The sequence below is a fragment of the Podarcis melisellensis genome (assembly GCF_964234715.1).
Source record: "Podarcis melisellensis genome assembly, chromosome: 13".
NCBI classification, from domain to species: domain Eukaryota; kingdom Metazoa; phylum Chordata; class Lepidosauria; order Squamata; family Lacertidae; genus Podarcis; species Podarcis melisellensis.
This window is the reverse complement of record NC_138545.1, coordinates 32,870,899-32,889,423: the sequence shown is the minus strand read 5'-3', so window position 1 is coordinate 32,889,423 and position 18,525 is coordinate 32,870,899. Positions and strand designations below refer to the sequence as shown.

General features: G+C 47.3%; 1 protein-coding gene across 1 annotated transcript in view; it reads right to left on the bottom strand.

Annotated features, from left to right (window-relative positions):
- The window catches only part of GPR179 (G protein-coupled receptor 179), a 40,867-nt gene that overhangs the window by 10,719 nt on the left and 11,623 nt on the right, over positions 1-18,525 (bottom strand). The window contains exons 3-8 of the mRNA XM_081885542.1: positions 8,648-8,750; positions 7,719-7,930; positions 6,457-6,525; positions 4,642-4,751; positions 2,817-3,055; positions 348-486 (exon numbers count right to left, since the gene is read on the bottom strand). Of these exons, the coding sequence (XP_081741668.1) occupies positions 348-486; positions 2,817-3,055; positions 4,642-4,751; positions 6,457-6,525; positions 7,719-7,930; positions 8,648-8,750 (872 nt within the window). The remainder of the gene's footprint in view (positions 1-347; positions 487-2,816; positions 3,056-4,641; positions 4,752-6,456; positions 6,526-7,718; positions 7,931-8,647; positions 8,751-18,525) is intronic.

Sequence of the window (18,525 nt, the reverse complement as noted above, 5' to 3'; positions counted from 1 at the left end):
CTTCAGGAACTGGTAGGGTCTCTGTCACTGGAGGTGCTGCAGTAGGGTCTAAACAGCCCACTTTATCTGGGTTTGCACCCTGCATTGCAGATCCTGCCTGAGCAAGGCAGTGGGGTTGCAGCGGACGATTTTCTACACCATGCATTTAAAGCATGTTCAGTGCCCATTCAAAGTACAGGCAAACCCTCTGCTGCAAAGAATCCTGGGAACTCTAGTTTGCTAAGGGAATTGTAGCTCTCGGGGGGGAACTACAGTTCCCACAATTATTTGGAGGGCAAGCCCATGTGCTTTAAATTTATGATGTGGATCTGCTCAGCATCCCTTCCAGTTCTGTGATTTGTTCTCACCTGACGACGTGAAAGGCAGCAGAAGTTATCAGTTCGTTGTGGAGGGCGATGCCCATGTAGCGAGGCTCGTGGAAAGCAGAAGGGACCGTCCGAGTGGCATAGCAGAGAAAACTTCCCCAGAACAGGAACAGCATCTCGGCTGCACAGCAAGAGATAGGGAAGAGGAGGCAAAATGAACCATTCTCCATGCGGTAAGGTTTTTGCCACTTGCCTCTTCTGTTCCTCTCGCCCCGTCCCGCCCTGTGGTTATTTCCCCCCTCTGCAGACAGCGGTGACTCATTGTTCTGCAGTGAGCACTTTGTGCATGCCCAGAGGTACCTGACTCCCAAGGTGCACCATGTGGCGTATAAGCGATTCAGGCGCCAGAGCCTTTCAGCTGCCTCTTAAAATGCAGCCTGAGCAAGCCCCACTCAAATTAAGGATGGGTCGGTTCTGCTGTTTCCTCACCGTCTGTGACCCCACACATGCCTGCGCATCGGAGGTGGCTCTCCAGTTGCTGTTGGACTACAACTCCCATCATCACTGGGCACAGACCATGCTGACAGGGGCTGATGGGAGTTGTAGTACGACTGTATCTGGAGCGCATTGCATTCCCTAGCCCTGCTGCACATCCACTCAGCTGGACAACCAAAAGTGAAATTGATTCCATCTATTGTGCATGTGTGATTTATTGGGAGGTTGTGGGGGTGACAGTTTTTTGGGGGGAAGCTGACGGTTTGGGGCTGGTAGTGAGAACTGGAGGGGGCAGGGACTGGGTTAGAATGAGACGGAAATGGGATCTGGGGCAGGGAAAGAGGGGTGAGGATCACGGAGATGAGAAACTAAATACTGGGCAATAGAGACAGCATTGAGGGTGGGGTTAGGAAGAGAGATCTTTTTAAAGTGATGTCAGCTGATATAAATGCCCTGTCTTTCACAACTGATCCACAAAGACACGTCACATACATGTGCAATTGATCACTGATGTTAAAATTCATTGAGGGACGGATGCCAACCTAGCTAGAGAGACAGCAAAAAAAATAAAAAGGCAAAGGACCCCTGGACGGTTAAGTCCAGTCAAAGGTGACTATGGGGTTGCAGCTCTCATCTCGCTTTCAGGCAGAGGGAGCCAGCGTTTGTCCACAGACAGCTATCTGGATCATTTGGCCAGCATGACTAAACCGCTTCTGGTGCAACGGAATACTATGACAGAAACCAGAGCGCACGGAAACGCTGTTTACATTCCCGCCACAGTAGTACCTATTTATCTACTTGCACTGGTGTGCTTTCAAACGGCTAGGTTGGCAGGAGCTGGGACAGAGCAACAGGAGCTCACCCTGTCGTGGGGATTCAAACCGCCGACCTTCTGATCGGCAAGCCCAAGAGGCTCGGTGGTTTAGACCCACGTCCCATTAGAGAGAGCATGCCTTAACTGGGTGAAGAAAAGAGTCTCCTAAGATGAAACCACCCCTACCCCCATAATGGCTGGAATGCTGCTCAGTCTACAGGTTATGTATGATTCCAGGCTGTTGATGCTGAAGGGGACTTGGCAGAAGCAAGCTGTGATGGCCTGGGATTCCGATTCTGAGAGTGAACCGGAGGAATCCCAGCCGGCACAGGAGTCCCCGCCTCCAGGGCCGGCTGAACTGGGGCAAGGCCTAGATTCTGAGGAGCCTGCACCTGTGCCAGATCCTCAGGAGCAGGCACCAGGTGAAACCATTCTGGCCCCAGAGGTGCTTGAGGACTCAGTGTCTACAGGTGAGCCTCCCCCGGGGCCCAGTAACCCTTCGGCCTCTCCTGAACTGCAGAGGCTTAGGGCAGAGAGGCGAAGGGAACTGGTTTCTCCCAGGAGGAGTGCTCGCCTTAAGGCCAGGAGAGGCGGGGCTCCTGGGGGCCGGGGCCGCCCCTGGCCTTAGAGAAGATAAAGGTCAGTCAGCCCAGTCCCAGGTTGCGGGAGCAACGTTGTTGTGGAGTACCTGCTCTTACCCGGACCTAGACCTGAACTTCCAGTGTTCCTGTTCCTCGCCCGGCTTCCTGCTTCTGACCTTCCAGCGTTCCTGTTCCCGCCCAGCTCCCTGTTTCAGACCTTCCAGTATTCCTGTTTCCTGCCCAGCTTCCTGCTTCGGACCTTCCAGCGTTCTTGTTCCCCGCCCGGCTTTCTGCTTCTGATCTTCGAGTGTTCCTGTCCCGGCCCGGCTCCCTGTTTCAGACCTCGCCTCTCACCTTGTGAACTTCTACCAGGCTAGTGACTCAGGACTGAACTTTGACTACGGTAACAGTACCTTCTCCCCCCGGGACCAGCACACAAGCCAAACATTCATGATCGCGGCAGCTTGCTTCCTGGTTTAGGTCTACTAGCACAGGAGGAAGTGAACCCTAGCAGACCTTATGGGTCTCCCCAAAGAGAGCGGGACTGGACCAAGGGGAGCCTGTAAGTGGCAGAGAAGCCAGAGGCTGATTAATTCAGGCCATCGGATTAGGGGTCCTCACCCACAACCATCATGTAGTCCCAGCGGTCGTGGTCACAGATGTAAAACTGGAGGCCCCTTGTGGTCTGGGAGCGGACCACCAGCGGGATGTTCTTTTCTATGTTCTCCAGCATCCCGACAGTCCAGGCTGCTAAGAACCAAAGCACCAAGAGCAGAATCAAGGCCAGCATCTTCAGCACCCGGCCGCTGGACATGTAAGGAACTCGCTGGGCCGTACGGGAGAGAAAGACCTTCAAGACCCTGTTGGGGAGAAAGGGAGAGGTGGTCTGAGGAAGAGGAAGGTGATGATGAGATATATATACAGAAAGGGTTTGCTCAAGGGAGAAGTAGTCGTAGCCGACCAATGTTGGAACCAAACCATCTTTGACATTGATCACTGGGTGCTTCCAGGGAAACCTGCTTATTGAGTGAATCATCCTGATTTACAGGGAAATCAGACAACACTGGTTATTTGATGGGCATTTGTTCCGGTTTGTTTGCAGGGAGGTTAGACTCTGCTGCATCAAAGCAGATGTCATCCCACACTTTCCAGGGCATTTCCTCCCCATCTAATGCTTTCAATGGATCTACTCTGAGTATGGTTGCCACTGCACACAACCCATAGATTGCATCCATATGTACACACTTTTTAACGGTGAGTTTGCTTTGGAAGCACACTTGCCGGCTTTTGGTCAGACAATCTTCTTCTGGGTTGAGCTACCCTTCCTGTTTGTTGCAAAAGCTAGTTAAATACAGCACTGATAGGCTGGGGATTGATTGGTTTCCTCTCTCCTTCCTGAGGCTGCTTTTTAAAAAGTTTCCTTTTAAAAAAGAAAAACCCACTTTTTTTATAAGGAGCAGGTGGAGATGAGTACCTGTTTAACTGAGTAAATGTACATACAATCATACAATACAATCATAGAATTGGAACAGACCACAAGGGCCATCGAGTCCAACCCCCTGCCAAGCAGGAAACACCATCAGAGCACTCCTGACATATGGTTGTCAAGCCTCTGCTTAAAGACCTCCAAAGAAGGAGACTCCACCACACTCCTTGGCAGCAAATTCCACTGTCGAACAGCTCTTACTGTCAGGAAGTTCTTCCTAATGTTTAGGTGGAATCTTCTTTCTTGTAGTTTGGATCCATTGCTCTGTGTCCGCTTCTCTGGAGCAGCAGAAAACAACCTTTCTCCCTCCTCTATGTGACATCCTTTTATATATTTGAACATGGCTATCATATCACCCCTTAACCTCCTCTTCTCCAGGCTTGGGCATAAAAATAAAGATGGGTAACCCATATGAAGGGACGCATGCCGCACGGTAACCCCCCCGGGACCAGCACACCACCAAATCCACAATCAATTTGTTGGCCCATATATAATATCCATCAAATGGGTTGCAAAGGCAGGAGAAAGTCAGGCTCAAGCCACGAGGAACAGAAAATGCAATTTGCCCTGATTCACTTTTATAACTATACACACTCTTACCCTAGTTTAATATTAATTCCCAGGGAACTTTGGAAATTGCTGTTCTGTGTGAAGGCCAGGGCCATATCAGAATTTGCAGCACTCTTGCCAAATCACAATTCCCAGAATTCTTTTGGGGGAAGTCGAGGTGGTATAAAGGCCAAGAAAGGCGCACTGTGTAGCTATATGAATTACTCAGATCTCTCTGACTAGAGTCAATATGCTGGGCTAAAAGGATCTGGGCCCAAATGCTAATTTTTTTATGGTCCTTTGTTTTCTTAAGCCCCTGGGGATCAGAGTGAATATTGCAAAGCAACCCCCTCTTTTGGAAAATAAAGGCACAACACCAGTCGTGGCCCGTGGCCCTCAAGGTAATCCTACCTGTACAGTTTGAGGGTGATGGTTCCATAGACAATGGCAAAACCCAGCATGCGCACCCAGCGCAGAACAATGCAGCGGAAGATGCTCGGTTTGAAGTAGAGGATAAACACCTGTATGAAAGGAGAGGTCAGAGATGGCATGAACATCAGGAGGACCCTTTTAACAAGCAACACTGGTCCACATGCATATGTTTGAGAGGACACTGGCTTTTTACATAGGGCTTCTCTAGCTAGTCCAACACCCCCCCCTCCGCAACGCCCTTTTTTTTTTCTTTTTGCCCAATGTGGGAATCAAACCTGTGACCCTGAGGTTAAGAGTCTCATGTTCTGTCTCTCTTGCGAGAGTTGCAAGAATTGAACTGGATCATGTCCTGGTGGGCCAAAATTTACCTGGGTGATCTCTGCCGGCATGTCTGCCTCTAGAAAAATCAGAAACCCTTATTTTCCCATTACCAAACATTTCAACTCAAACCTACAAACGTTTTCAACTGTTTGCAATTTTCTTTCGTATAGAGTATAAATTTGCTCCAGTCCTTTTGAAACAGTTCATCACGGCGATTCCGGATCTTCCCCATCAGTTTTGCCAACTCCACATATTCAACCATCTTTATCTGCCAATCTTCCAATGTAGGAAGCTGATTTACATATAAGAAGGTGAATGCTAAAAGATGGACGTAAGGTAAAAAAGTTGTTATAGAAATGTGAAGAAATTGGTAAAGTTGTGTGGAAGTCAGTTAGAGGGAGGGAAAGAGGTCAATGCTTTATTTCAGCAATAATTTATGGATTTTTGATTTTTGATATGGAAATGTAATGAAACATGGAAAACTTAATAAAAATCATATTTTTAAAAAATCAGAAACCCAATATTAAGAACATGACAACTGGCCCCACTGGGTCAGGAAGAGGCCCTTCGGGGAGAGAGGGGCAACAGTGGAGGAAATTGTTCCCTGGCCTCACCTGTTAGGAGGACCAGGTCAAGAGTGACAAAGAATACACTCCCCAGCTGAGAAGATAAAGGTGGCATGCTCAGTCTCTCTCAGACTCAGCTTGCTCTCTTTGGTATTTGGCTAGTTACATACCCCCAGGGCTTTCACAAATTCCATCCTTTGCTGTTAGCTCCCAGAATCCGCTTCTGTTGGTTAATGCAAAACTTCTCAACCTGTAAGCTGTGCTTTTCATGGCTAAATAGCCACCAAATGACGAGGACTGCATATATTCCATGAAGTGCAGAAATCAGCTTGGGGACATAGAACTCAATGGCTTGAGAAACCCAGGTTTGTTGAGAAAACCCCAGCAAGTTTCTAGTCCTCAAGACTGAGAAAACCTAGTTTGAACACATGCAGGCGATACCCAGGGAAATCTCAAGAGGTGGGAGAATTTCTGATGGTCAGTGGGTAGGGTTTCAGGGCCCTGCAGAGCTCTTCACCTGCCTCGTCAGATTCCCCTTCTTCGGCGGACGAGGTGGAGGACTCTGAAGTCAAACTGCATGCAGAGCCCGTCCCAGAAGCATGTCCACAAGGTAGGACCATGCAACATACACAAGTATGTGCAAATGTTATGCAAAGAGGTGTCCTCTGTTTCCAATGATGCATTTGCTTTTGTGGAGGGCAGTTTATTTATTTATTTCGTTTATACGAATATGAGGCTGGGACAGAGTGACCGGCCCAAGGTCTCCCAAGGTCTCCCCGTCAGCTATATGGGCGAGTTGGGATTTAAACCCTGGTTTTCCCTATCGCCTAGCCCAGCATTCATAACAACTGCACCACCCTGGCCATCCTAAACTCAACCCATTAGGTTTCCGAACCCAGACACTCACAGGAAAGTAGAGCAGGAGCGAGCCGAAGAGTATCATCTCCAGAAGAATGACTCCCGAAGCTCGAATTCTCTAGGGGAAGAGAAATGAACATAAAAGGAGGAGCAACCCAAGGCAACCAAGAATGGTGGCTTTGGAGATGGCACAAATGTTCAAGTTAGAGAACGATGCTGAGCAGGATAATGATGGTGAGAAAAAGCAGAGGGCCTTTTTAGTGGTGGCGCCCGCCCTGTGGGGTGCCCTCCCATCAGATATCAAGGAAATAAGCAACTATCTGACTTTTAGAAGACATCTGAAGGCAGCCCTTTATAGGGAAGTTTTTATTGTTTGATGTTTTACTGTGTTTAGTTTGTTGGAAAGCCACCCAAAGTGGCCAGGTGTCAGGCTCCAGGGGCTTGGCTCCCCCCCCAACTGCTGATAAGCAGGACAAAGCGAAAAGCGCCCCTTTTGCTGATCACAGCAAAAGAACAAAGCATCCATTCTCGGAGTGAAGGTGCTCCCATTTAAGCTTCCCTCCTACTTCCCCCTTCTTGCAACCTGCTCTCAGGACCACTGAGCCTTCTGCGTAGCAACCTTATCAACTCTCCTTGCCCTTGGAGAGAGAGGCTGGACACTTTCCAGTGAAGGGGAGTCAGTTATCTCTCTCTCTTCCTGTTCTGCTTCTCCTAGCTGTTCCCTGCTCAGCTCTGCCCAGCTGTTGCTTTCTGAACTATGTCCCTCGGCAAACCAAGTCTCTAAATCTATACTGCTCCATTGTTCCTGGGCAGCTTCAGGATCCTGGTCTGGAGTAGGAAGAGGGGGAGGTTCCCACCATTCCTCATCAGAGCTGTAATCCTCAGTCTGGCCTCTGACATGGGGGCAACCCAGTCAGATGGGTGGCATATAAATTATTATTATTATTACAGTGGTACCTCAGCTACAAACACCTCAGGTTACAAACACTTCGGGTTACAGACTCCACTAACCCGGAAGTAGTACTTCGGGTAGACAACTTTACCTCATGATGAGAACAGAAATCGTGCAGCAGCAGCGGGAGGCCCCATTAGCTAAAGTGGTACCTCAGCTTAAGAATGGTTTCAGGTTAAGAACGGACCTCCGGAACGAATTAAGTTCGTAACCAGAGGTACCACTGTATTATTATTATTTTATTTTATGGCAAAGTAAACCAGAGACAGCTAATGCTTTGGCCCCTCTCCTATTCCTGTCTGGGGCCTCTTTAAGTGCAAACCCAGCTAGTTCTTCCCACTGGCCATCCCTACCCTTACCTTGCTCTTCCGGAAGTGGTAGGAGACCAGCATGCTGAAGAAAACAGCCAGCATGCAGAAGGCCTGGAATGCCAAGACGGCAGCCCGCAAGGACCAATCTTCCTGGATCAGGCAAGGGGTGCCATCCGTGCAGGTCATACATCCTTCGCGGCACGGGAGGCACTCCAGCAAGTTCTCGGAATCCGTCACTCCATACCGGGAAGCACTTTCTCCTGCGGGCAGGGAGAATGAATTACAAAAGGAAGCGTGTTAAAAAATAGTGGTTTGGAAGGCTCCCGGGAGAAAAAGCAACCATGACTCCTTTAATACTTGGGTGTGGGGAGAGAGAGATTAGAAATCTAGAAAATGAAAAAAAAAGTCTGTCTAGGAGATAAGGACAGAAAACAGTGGCGGAGAATCTCTCATCCTTCCTGGACGGGAAGGAAAAGTAATGAGTATCTGATGCCTGAACATTGAGAAAACATCAGCAGGGCGAGGAATAAATGGATATTACCCTGGATTGAACATTGGACTATTATGAGGAATACTTGCTGGCACAACTGACAAATGGATAGTTAGCAGTCACCTTTATCTATCTATCTTTCTCTTCCTACTCTGTTCTTATTCTTATCTTTCTCTCTCTCTGCATTCTGTTATCATGTCTATTATTATTTTATCTTACTGTATTTGGGTAAGAATTGCATGCAGATGAAGGGGATGTACAGTTTGAAGGAGCCTGTGTGAGAGACAGGAAAAGGGAAATCTCTCAGCGTAAGACGCTGGGAGAAGAGAGGAATGCAACAGCCAGACTGGTGACTGGGAGTGGCCGCCAAGACCATATAACACTGGTCCTGAAAGACATACATTGGCTCCTAGTACATTTCCAAACACAATTCAGAGTTCTGCAAGAAGAAGCATTCACGAAAAGCCATATAAGTGCTGCTACCTACCATTGTTAGATGATGAGAAAGTTCTACTTGCCCTGTAGAAACCTGGTTTGCACTGACAAAGGTATTTTCCAAGAACGAAACCCTTGTTTTCCTGCGGGATGCACTGAAAGATGGAATGCAGAATTGTGAGTTAATCTCTCTCTCTCTCTCTCTCTCTCTCTCTCTCTCTCTCTCTCTCTCTCTCTCTCCACATCAGTTTTCAGAGGGGGAAAGTCATGAAAATTCTTCAGCCTTTTCCGACAAATTTATCCCAATGTACACATATCTCTATGCATTTTTGCCTGATATAGACTTCTTCTTCTTTTGCAAAGCAATGTCCCCTAATATAATGCACTTTTACATTTTACTTTCACTAACATATGCACACTTTACCATAGTATATGTATTTTTATACACGTTACTTGGCTGGACAACTGCATTTCATAAGAGTGAATTTGGAAGGAGACTATGCTTGTGGTTTGTGTATTATATCAGTGAATTAGGTAGGTTGGCCTACAAATATAAACAGAATTTATTTTCTCCCTCCTCTCAAGTTATCATTGCAATACCTCTGAGGGTAGCCTTAAAATATTAAGACAGAGGAGCATAGGTAAGCTACTTGAAACTGAGTCAAACCATTGCTCAATCTAGCTCAGTGTTTCCCAAACTTGGGTCTCCAGCTGTTTTCCGACTACATTTCCCATCATCCCTGACCTGCTAGCTAGGGATGATGGGAGTTGTAGTCCAAAAACAGCTGGAGACCCAAGTTTGGGAAACAATGACTAGCTTAATTTTGTCTACCTGGAGATCCTGGGGATTGAACCAGCTGGGGTAGAAGGTCTTGAAAAGCAGACCTCCTACCTCTGAACTACATCCCTTCCCCAAAGCCCCAGATTTGTCCTCCTTTATAATCCAAGAGACCTCATCTTAACCTCTCCTCAGATTAAATTAGAAATAAGTGAATTGAGCCTCATCCAAGGCACTCCTTTTTTCCGCCACCCACAATTCCTTCTCGCTACTCTGCTGGTGTTGACAAGCCACCCCACCTCTTCTGGACACCAGTGGTTAAACATTTAAGCATAATAATAGCCAAATGCTGAATGGCCAAATCCCCTTTTCCTAAAACCTAAATGGATCACTAATGCCGCAAAGCGCATACTAATCCCTTGGGAAGCAGAACGCAGCCAAAAGGACACGGCAAATGTGACCAACAAACGAGTGCCCACAGGGGCAAGCCTCCTAGGGCTTTTGACGCCAAAAGGACCCAGAAACCCCTTAAACTCCACACAGCAGGAGAAGATACGCTAATTCAGGAAGTGGGGCGGTGTTGTGGAAAGAAGGAAGGTGCAGAGAGAGGTAGAGAGACAGAACCATCTGTGTGTTCGTTGGGAACGGACTCTGTGAAGTTCCTGCATTTGCAAACGGACCTTTTCCTGTCACTAGTTTCTAAATCAAGTTTCGGACATCAGAGCCATGGGAAGGAAGGAGACAAGCTGATGTTGAAACAGAGCTTCGCACGTATTGGGAAGTTTTGTACAGTGGTACCTCGGGTTAAGAACTTAATTCGTTCCAGAGGTCTGTTCTTAACCTGAAACTGTTCTTAACCTGAAGCACCACTTTAGCTAATGGGGCCTCCCGCTGCCGCTGTGCCACTGGAGCATGATTTCTGTTCTCATCCTGAAGCAAAATTTTTAACCCCAGGTACTATTTCTGGGTTAGCGGAGTCTGTAACCTGAAGTGTCCGTAACCTGAAGCATATGTAACCCGAGGTACCACTGTATTTTGGGATTTTGAGCGTTATCTTTTTTTAAAAAAACAAGAACCGAAAAAACAAAACAAAACCCTTATGCATTGTGGGTCGTTTGTAAAAGCAAAAATAGAGTTGTGTCCAGTGTGAAAACGAATCGCTAGCCACAAGCAATTCTATGCCACCACAGAGAGAACACTAACCTGGAGGTGTGGGGGTACAATTTCTGGTTGGGGGCAAAGCTTAGTTTGGCGTGCACAGGCCCTGATTCCTTATTCAGCTTCACCTATTTGGGTGACTATTTACATGGGGGCAAGAGCCTGAAAGTGTCTTCTGCGCCAAGTGTTAGGCAGGATGTGCTTCTATGCCTTCTTGGAAGGGACGCTGTTTTGGAGGAGTGCGTATATGTTTTGGAGTGTTTCAAAGCTTACTTTGATGCATGCAGGCCCCAGTTTTTATTATCGGTTATTATTTGCAGGGAGGCATCGGACCTTGGCAGCCCCATACTCTCTAGGATACAACTAATGATACAACTCTCAGCCGAAGACATACTGTGTGAAGCATACCCCTAGTTCCTTACTTGTAATTATCACCTGGGGACATCAAGCATTAAATTGTGTAAAATCATCAGTTTTGCCTGCAGAAAACCGTTGTGTATCTTCAGCATTCCCCTAGTCCTGGAGCTACGTATATGGGGTGGCCCAAATCTTATTTGGGGGTGTAGGGGCATATGAATCCTTATTAAATTTACCAACTTTCCAACTTGTGCAGATATGAACTGAGTATTAGCAACCATATCACTTCTACACATCATGGCTTTCCCCAAAGAATTCTGGGAACTGTAGTTTGTTAAGGGTATTGAGTGTTGTCAGTTGTAGGTCCCTGAGCAGCTTAACAGCCAAGGCCTCTTCCTAGGGGTCTCAGGCACCCCATCCTGCTCTTCTGCCAGAGTTCCTGACCACACCCGACTCCTTGCCTTGGACCCCGCTTCAGCCTTGACGGACAGCCTCCATACCACACCCTCGACCTCAGACTGGACTCGGACCATGCCGCACGGTAACCCCCCGCGACCAGCACAGGAGTAAAGCAATCACAGTAAGAGGAGTGCAAGATGAATTTAGTAAAGGCATTGTAGAACTATTGAGTGCTGATTTCCTTGTGTGGCAATGTATGGCGGGGGTGGGGAGGGATCAATTGCTTGGTCAATGCATACATCTTGTTGAATTCACTGAGTGATGCAGAGAGACAGTATCGCTTGAGGCAGGCAGTGATGGCAAGGGAGTAGGAATGCTACGAATATCCATGATTTTCTGCTCTGAAAACTACATATTTCCCATTTCCAGCAAAGTGTCCTAAGCTGGCAGTCGGTTTAAGCAAGGCGAATTTCTGGTCTGTATGGTGGAAATCACAAATCTACTTTCGCAAGACCCAAGCAACAATGGGAAAATCTATAGTAATAGAAGGACAGGTTTTGCATATAGCTGGAGGGCGGAAGAGGACCATATAAATAAACAAGCAAAATGGTACTGGAAGTGTGGGCACTGTAAAGAAAAGCATATTGTATTGATTGCCCAAATCGGGACGTGGGTGGCGCTGTGGGTTAAACCACAGAGCCTAGGACTTGCCGATCAGAACGTTGGCGGTACGAATCCCCGCGACGGGGTGAGCTCCCATTGCTCGGTCCCTGCTCCTGCCAACCTAGCAGTTCGAAAGCACGTCAAAGTGCAAGTAGATAAATAGGTACCGCTCCGGCGGGAAGGTAAACGGTGTTTCCGTGCATTGCTCTGGTTCACCAGAAGCGGCTTAGTCATGCTGGCCACATGACCTGGAAGCTGTACACCGGTTCCCTCAGCCAATAAAGCGAGAATGAGCGCCACAACCCCCAGAGTTGTCCGCAACTGGGGTCAGGGGTCCCTTTACCTTTATTGATTGCCTAAAACAAGATGCATCACCATGCCACACGAACCCAAGTGAAAGTCACACCTCCATGGCAAACAGTCATGGGACTAAGGGGACTATGCTGGTCCCCTAAATGTTCTTGGTGTCTCCTTTCTAAAGCCTGGGAAGCTTCTGCCCAGCTTAGGGAGGGAGGTGCAAAGCTCCGATGGGTCCAAGACCCATTCTGCCATCTTCCCAAAGCCTACCCGGCTTTCGGAAGTAGGCAGAAGGGCTCTGGCATCTTGTCAGAGCCCTGGCAACACTTTCACAAAGCCTGGGAAGTTTCTGACCAGCTTAGGGATGGAGGCTCGATGCTCACGTGTGCGGCGTCAGGACGTCACAATGTCACACAAATGACATCACCCCCACTCACAAGCCGGCACCTCTGGCCCTAACTGTTTCCCTATGCAAAATTTCCCTGCACGCTACCATCGCACTCTTGACCCAGGAGCTGCTTCTCCTGTCCCAGATTTGCAAGAAAGGGCTTCTTGTTTGGAGGATCTAGCAGGGGAGCGCAGCTATCGTACACCCTTGACCAAAGAACGGTACACTCCTTCTTTCTGGGATGGTCGTCCTCTTCCACCCAGTGCGCCGCTTTGGGAGGGACGCACATGGAGCGGTGAGGGAGGGAAGGGAAACCCGCCTAGCCAGCCAGATCAGCTGAATCAACCCTGGTGATCAGTGGGGTAACAGATGTCATAGCCAGATCGCCCTCATATCCTTTGGGGAAGGTTCTCAGGCAGGGTGGAAGGAGAAAGAACTTGCCCATGTGAAGACCACCTGGTGGGAACCCTTACACATATGGTTCTTAATTGTAAACTATATGCTGATCTCCGCCAGCAATTTCTAGATCAACTCTGTATCCCCAAATGGAAACCAGAGTTGGAGGTCATACATTTTCTGTTACTGGGGAATGATCAGGAGCTCACCAAGTTAGTGGCCAAATATCTCTATTCGGTTTTTTGTCGTCGAAATACACTGCAGACGTCTGATCTCCCTGGAGACCTAGAGATGTGACCATAGATTGCTCTGCCTCCTTTCGTTTAGCAAATGTTTTGTGCCACTGGGGAAGTGGTAATCCTGTATTGATTTGTTTTGGATGTTTGTATGTGATGCCATTAAAAAGTGTGATGATGATGAAGAAAGGCACCCTGCACATGCTCAGAGGACTCATGTTGCCTCTTAAGCTGAAGTTCAGTAGCCTTTCAAGGCACAATTCAAGCAGAGATGTAGAGTTAGAACGGCTAATGCAAGGCTCCGATGAGCATTGGGGTGCCAGCTTGGATAAAATATTGGGTGGCAGGTAAGCCCCACATAATCAATCACATGGCGCGGTGCACGCACACCATTTGAATGGCAATGTCCCGGCCCCCTCAAATATTTTACTGGGGGGTCTGAAGACCCTTGACCCCTAGGAGTTGGCGCCTATGATGAGGATCGGATTGAGGTGGGATTTGAAGTAGGAATGGGGCAGAGTTCCACTCTAACTGCAATCCTGCTTGTACACTGAGATTCAACTCAGGATGGGAATATTTCTGTTATGGCCTCAGGACCTGCCTTATTCTGACAGGTTGCAGGCCCATTTCAGGGTATAGAAACCACAAGCAAATAACAATGAATGCTCAAAACAAAATGTGTGTGTGTGTGTACATATATGTGCATATATACATATGTGTATGACTTTATGTATACTGTATATACACATGCACACACATTGTTTACACACACTGTATATACACATGCACACATACTCTTTACAGAGGCATTTGATGGCTCAAAGAAACAGTTCTTGGCAACCCAGAGATCCCTGGTCAAGACGATGCTATCAAATGTTTTATAATGTTTTTATAATGTTAACTGGCTTTGGAATATTATGATTAACATTTATGTCCATAGCACCATAGCACTATAAATATACATGGCATTGTGCATATATTTTTTTTAATCTACTCTGAAGGGCGTGCAGTCTAAAACGATGAATAAACAATACAATAAAATCAATGGTTTCAAATGCACAACTCACAAGCCAACATTTTAACTGCTTTTATTAGGCTTTCTAAAAAAATCAAGAATTGTTTATTGACATGTTTGCTGCCCTGGGCTCCTTCAGGAGGAAGGGTAGCATATAAATTTAATGAATAAATAAAGATGACATAATCGAACCTCTGGGCAAACTTTGTGCCAGCAAATCAGGATGAACGTTCAATAAACAGTTCAGGGCCCCTTAGGCTTCATGATCCATTTTGGAATCTGTGATGGGGCGAAATTTCATCCACTCAGCTCCCTGACCAAAAATGTTGTCCTAATTTGTCTGAGGAACAGATTGTGGAAGCCTGTTCTTCTAGGAATTCAGGGTAGCGCTAGCAAGCATAAGGCGCAAGAATATGGGGGAAGGGGCAAAAGAGGCCAGGGAGCAGATGAAAAATGTGGGGTGGGGGAGGAAATGAGCGGTGGGGAGCCTGCGTTTTGGGATGGAGTGGCTAGATGGGAGGAAGGCCTGGGCTCTCACAGATTGTGGAGTCAGAAGCGCCCGCGGAAGAAGATATTTAAAGGGCTCCCATGGTTCAAAAGAAATGATTTAATTACACACACATAATGATCAGCGTGTGTCGCTGGTATTTACCCAGCATGAGAAAAGGAGGATGGAACGGAAATCAGCCAAAGATAGATGCGAGCTGTTAATTAACAATGTTGGACCGTGTTTCCTCTCTCTCTCCCTTAAGAAAGGAAGAATGAAAAGGCCTTGCTAAATCAGAAGTGGAAGGATGCAAAAGAGAAGGCTCTGGGTTTTGTACATTCCAAGTGCTGTGGGTGAAGCCGGCCCTACCATTAGGCGAGGTGTAATGGCTGCCTTAAGTGGCGCTTTTAGGGTTCTGTCAAGAGGCCGACTGATCTGAGCCAGGGGCCCAACACACTTGAGAAGCGGTTTGGATGTGGGATTCGTAGCCACCAGATCTGTTGATGGTCACTTGCTCAGGTGGTTTAGAAAAAGGGATAGATGAATTCATGAAGCAGCACTGGGGAATCTTTGGTCCCCCAGTTGTCACTGAATTACAACTCCCATCAGCTCTAAACAAGTGTGGATCATGGGAGTTACAGTTCATCAACCTCTGGAATTTGATAGGATCCCTATACCTAGTCTAGAATCCTTCCCTCCTTTTCTAGGGGGCTCCAGATAAAATTGTCCTATACTCACACAGTAGGGGAGCTATCGGCAGAGTCAGGGGAATACTGAGGGTTGTAGAAGTACAAAATATATCCATTGAAAAAAATAAAAAATACCAGAAAGGGAGAGGAACTAAAAACAACAACAGTCCTATGAGGACTGAGCACATTTGGCGGCCACAGAATGCAAACTGACTGCTGGGGGCGGGAAGAAAACAATACTGGCAGGTGAAGGAATGCAATGGGGTATCCTGAACAGGAGCATTTCACACTGTAACATTTTGCTGCAGGTCCCAATGGCTAATACCAATTAGCCATGTTCACAGAGTAGAACCTCCAAATACCAGGGGTGCCAGGGACAAACAACTGGGGAGGACCTCTGCCCTCATGCCCTGCTAAATGACATAATAAAAATCATGCCAGTATTTATCATGCCAGGAATCACAGGTAAAATTAACAAAGTTAAACAATACTTCGGCGCCTCTCTCTCTCTCTCTGTCTCTCTCTCTCTCTCTCTGTGATTTTATTGCCCAAAGACAAGAGACAGAGATGTTGATAGATATACCGGTATTTAGTGGCAATAAAGAATAATTTCTCCCATGCTGAATTGAAGACTGTAAGATGCCCATGTGGTCCTTTGTGTGATGGGCTTATACAGTGCTTTTTCCCCTAAGGAAATGTTTAGGGGTGCTCTCATTTTCTTACTCATATTGAAATAAAAAGGTAAAGGTAAAGGACCCTTGACAGTTAAGTCCAGTCGCAGACGACTCTGGGGTTGCAGTGCTCATCTCGCTTGAGGGAGCCGGCGTTTGTCCGCAGACAGTTTTTCCAGGTCATGTGGCCAGCATGACAAAGCTGCTTCTGGCGCAACAGAACACCGAAACCAGAGCATGGAAACACCATTTACCTTCCTGCCAGAGTGGTACCTATTTATCTACTTGCACTTTTTTGCGTGCTTTTGAACTGCTAGGTTGGCAGGAGTTGGGACCGAGCAAAGGGAGCGCACCCTGTCGCAGGGATTTGAACTTCTGACCTGATCGGCAAGCCCAAGAAGCTAATTGGTTTAGACCACAGCGCCACCCGCGTGCCGTTTCATATTGAAATACTGCCCCTCAATGAGGCCTAACTTAGATTCACAAAATGTTTAGGGGTATGCGTCTCCCTGCATCCCCCCAGAAAAAAACCACTGGGCTTATATAAAGGGAATATGTCATGGAAAGTTCTGCTATGGAAATATTAACCATTAACGCCTGGGTTTTGTATTGCTGACGTTAATCCCACCTGTTTCCAGTTTAGAACATTCAGTTCACGTTCATTTGCAATGTAAAACAAACAGCAAATGTCACCAAAATTCCAATAAAGTCAAACATTTGGTGAAGTTTTAGAAGTGGCCAGAGGCATCATTACGTATTAAGAATGACTACAGCCAATAACTCTGGGTTCAAAACGTTATCTACCTTTAAGAACTACTGGGGTGGCCTTAAGATTAAACTGTATACACAAGTTGCCCAAAAGAATTAAGTTATGCTTAAGGAACATGTCTCCATACATATGGAAAGTAATCTGATAGGGAACCCTACAGTAAGTTCCTGCTCTGATCCCAAGGAGGAGCCTGAGGGACAAGACAGGTTGATTGTCATGGCACCAAGAAAAACTCCTCAAGAGCCACTTGCTCTGACAAGGGCGGGAGGTGAGCTGAGACCTTTCTCTTGTTTAAAGTGGTTTTTCATTCTCCAACTGCAGCCAATCAGAAACCAGGCATTGGTTTCTGAACTTTTTGAAAGTTGAACGGACTTCTGGAATGGATTCCGTTCAACTTCCAAGGTACCACTGTATATGCAAAGGAAGTATTTATCTTCAGGTGCAAAGATCAGTACACTGCTGTTCTGCACCATTGTAGCCCAAATTCTGCACGATAAAAAGCTGAAGGTATAGTGTATACATCAGGGGTAGGCAACCTAAGGCCTGGAGGCCGGATGCGGCCCAATCGCCTTCCATATCCGGCCCACGGATGGTCTGGGAATCAGCGTGATTTTACATGAGTAGAATGTGTCCTTTTATTTAAAATGCATCTCTGGGTTATTTGTGGGGCATAGGAATTCGTTCTCCCCCCTCCAATATAGTCCGGCCCACCTCATGGTCTGAGGGACAGTGGACTGGCCCACGGCTGGAAAAGGTTGCTGACCCCTGGTGCACATAATGCACAAAGGACCAAAGGCTCCTTTCCCATCATTTATTCTGCTGCTTCTTTTCATGGGGACAGAGGAATCTGCCCCCCACTGAGTCAATGGGTCCATGCAGCTTCAGTACTGCATACTACACTGGTCTTCAACTGGTAAATGTCTTCGGCTGGTGGGTCACAGCCTGATCCCAGGTGGGCTGCAAGAGCAGCACTAGATTAAGCAGCAGGTCATCCAAATGTATGTTTGGGTTAAATGTGGGCCCTGGGCCTGAAAAGCTTGGAGATGTCTGGTCTATACTGACTAGCAACAGCAGGATTTCAGACTGGAGACATTCACAGCCAACTAGAGATATGTGTGTGCATGTTTTGAACCCAGAACCACCACTGAGTGCTGCGCCACTGTGCCATGGTTTCTGAAGAGCTGTTCAGTGAACTGCAACCTTGACTACCATTTTTCTTTTCTATTTTTGCCTTTGCCACAAATACATCTTGCCTGAATCAAAACTTGACTAATTTTACGTCCTGCTGCAAACATTGCCAGGCAGTTGATTCCACTCTGGTCCCCCTCAAAGCTTTCCCGGCTTCCTTGCACCAACTGGTCTGCATGCCTGGGAGACCTCCCAAGCTGGTTCCTGTCACACGGCTCCCAATTTGTAGCACACACAGACCACCACGTGAACAACAAACCATCCTGTCCCTGCTCATTGTAGGCTTCGTGCCCAATGTTCATCGCAGCAGCACGCAGGCACCAACACACACTCCTCGGGCAAAAGGTGCTTAAATGCAGATTTGCACATTAAACCCCTGCTGTGCAGTGAAGGTACAGAGCAGCTGAAGGAGGCAGATGGGTCGGCAGAGAGAAGGGGG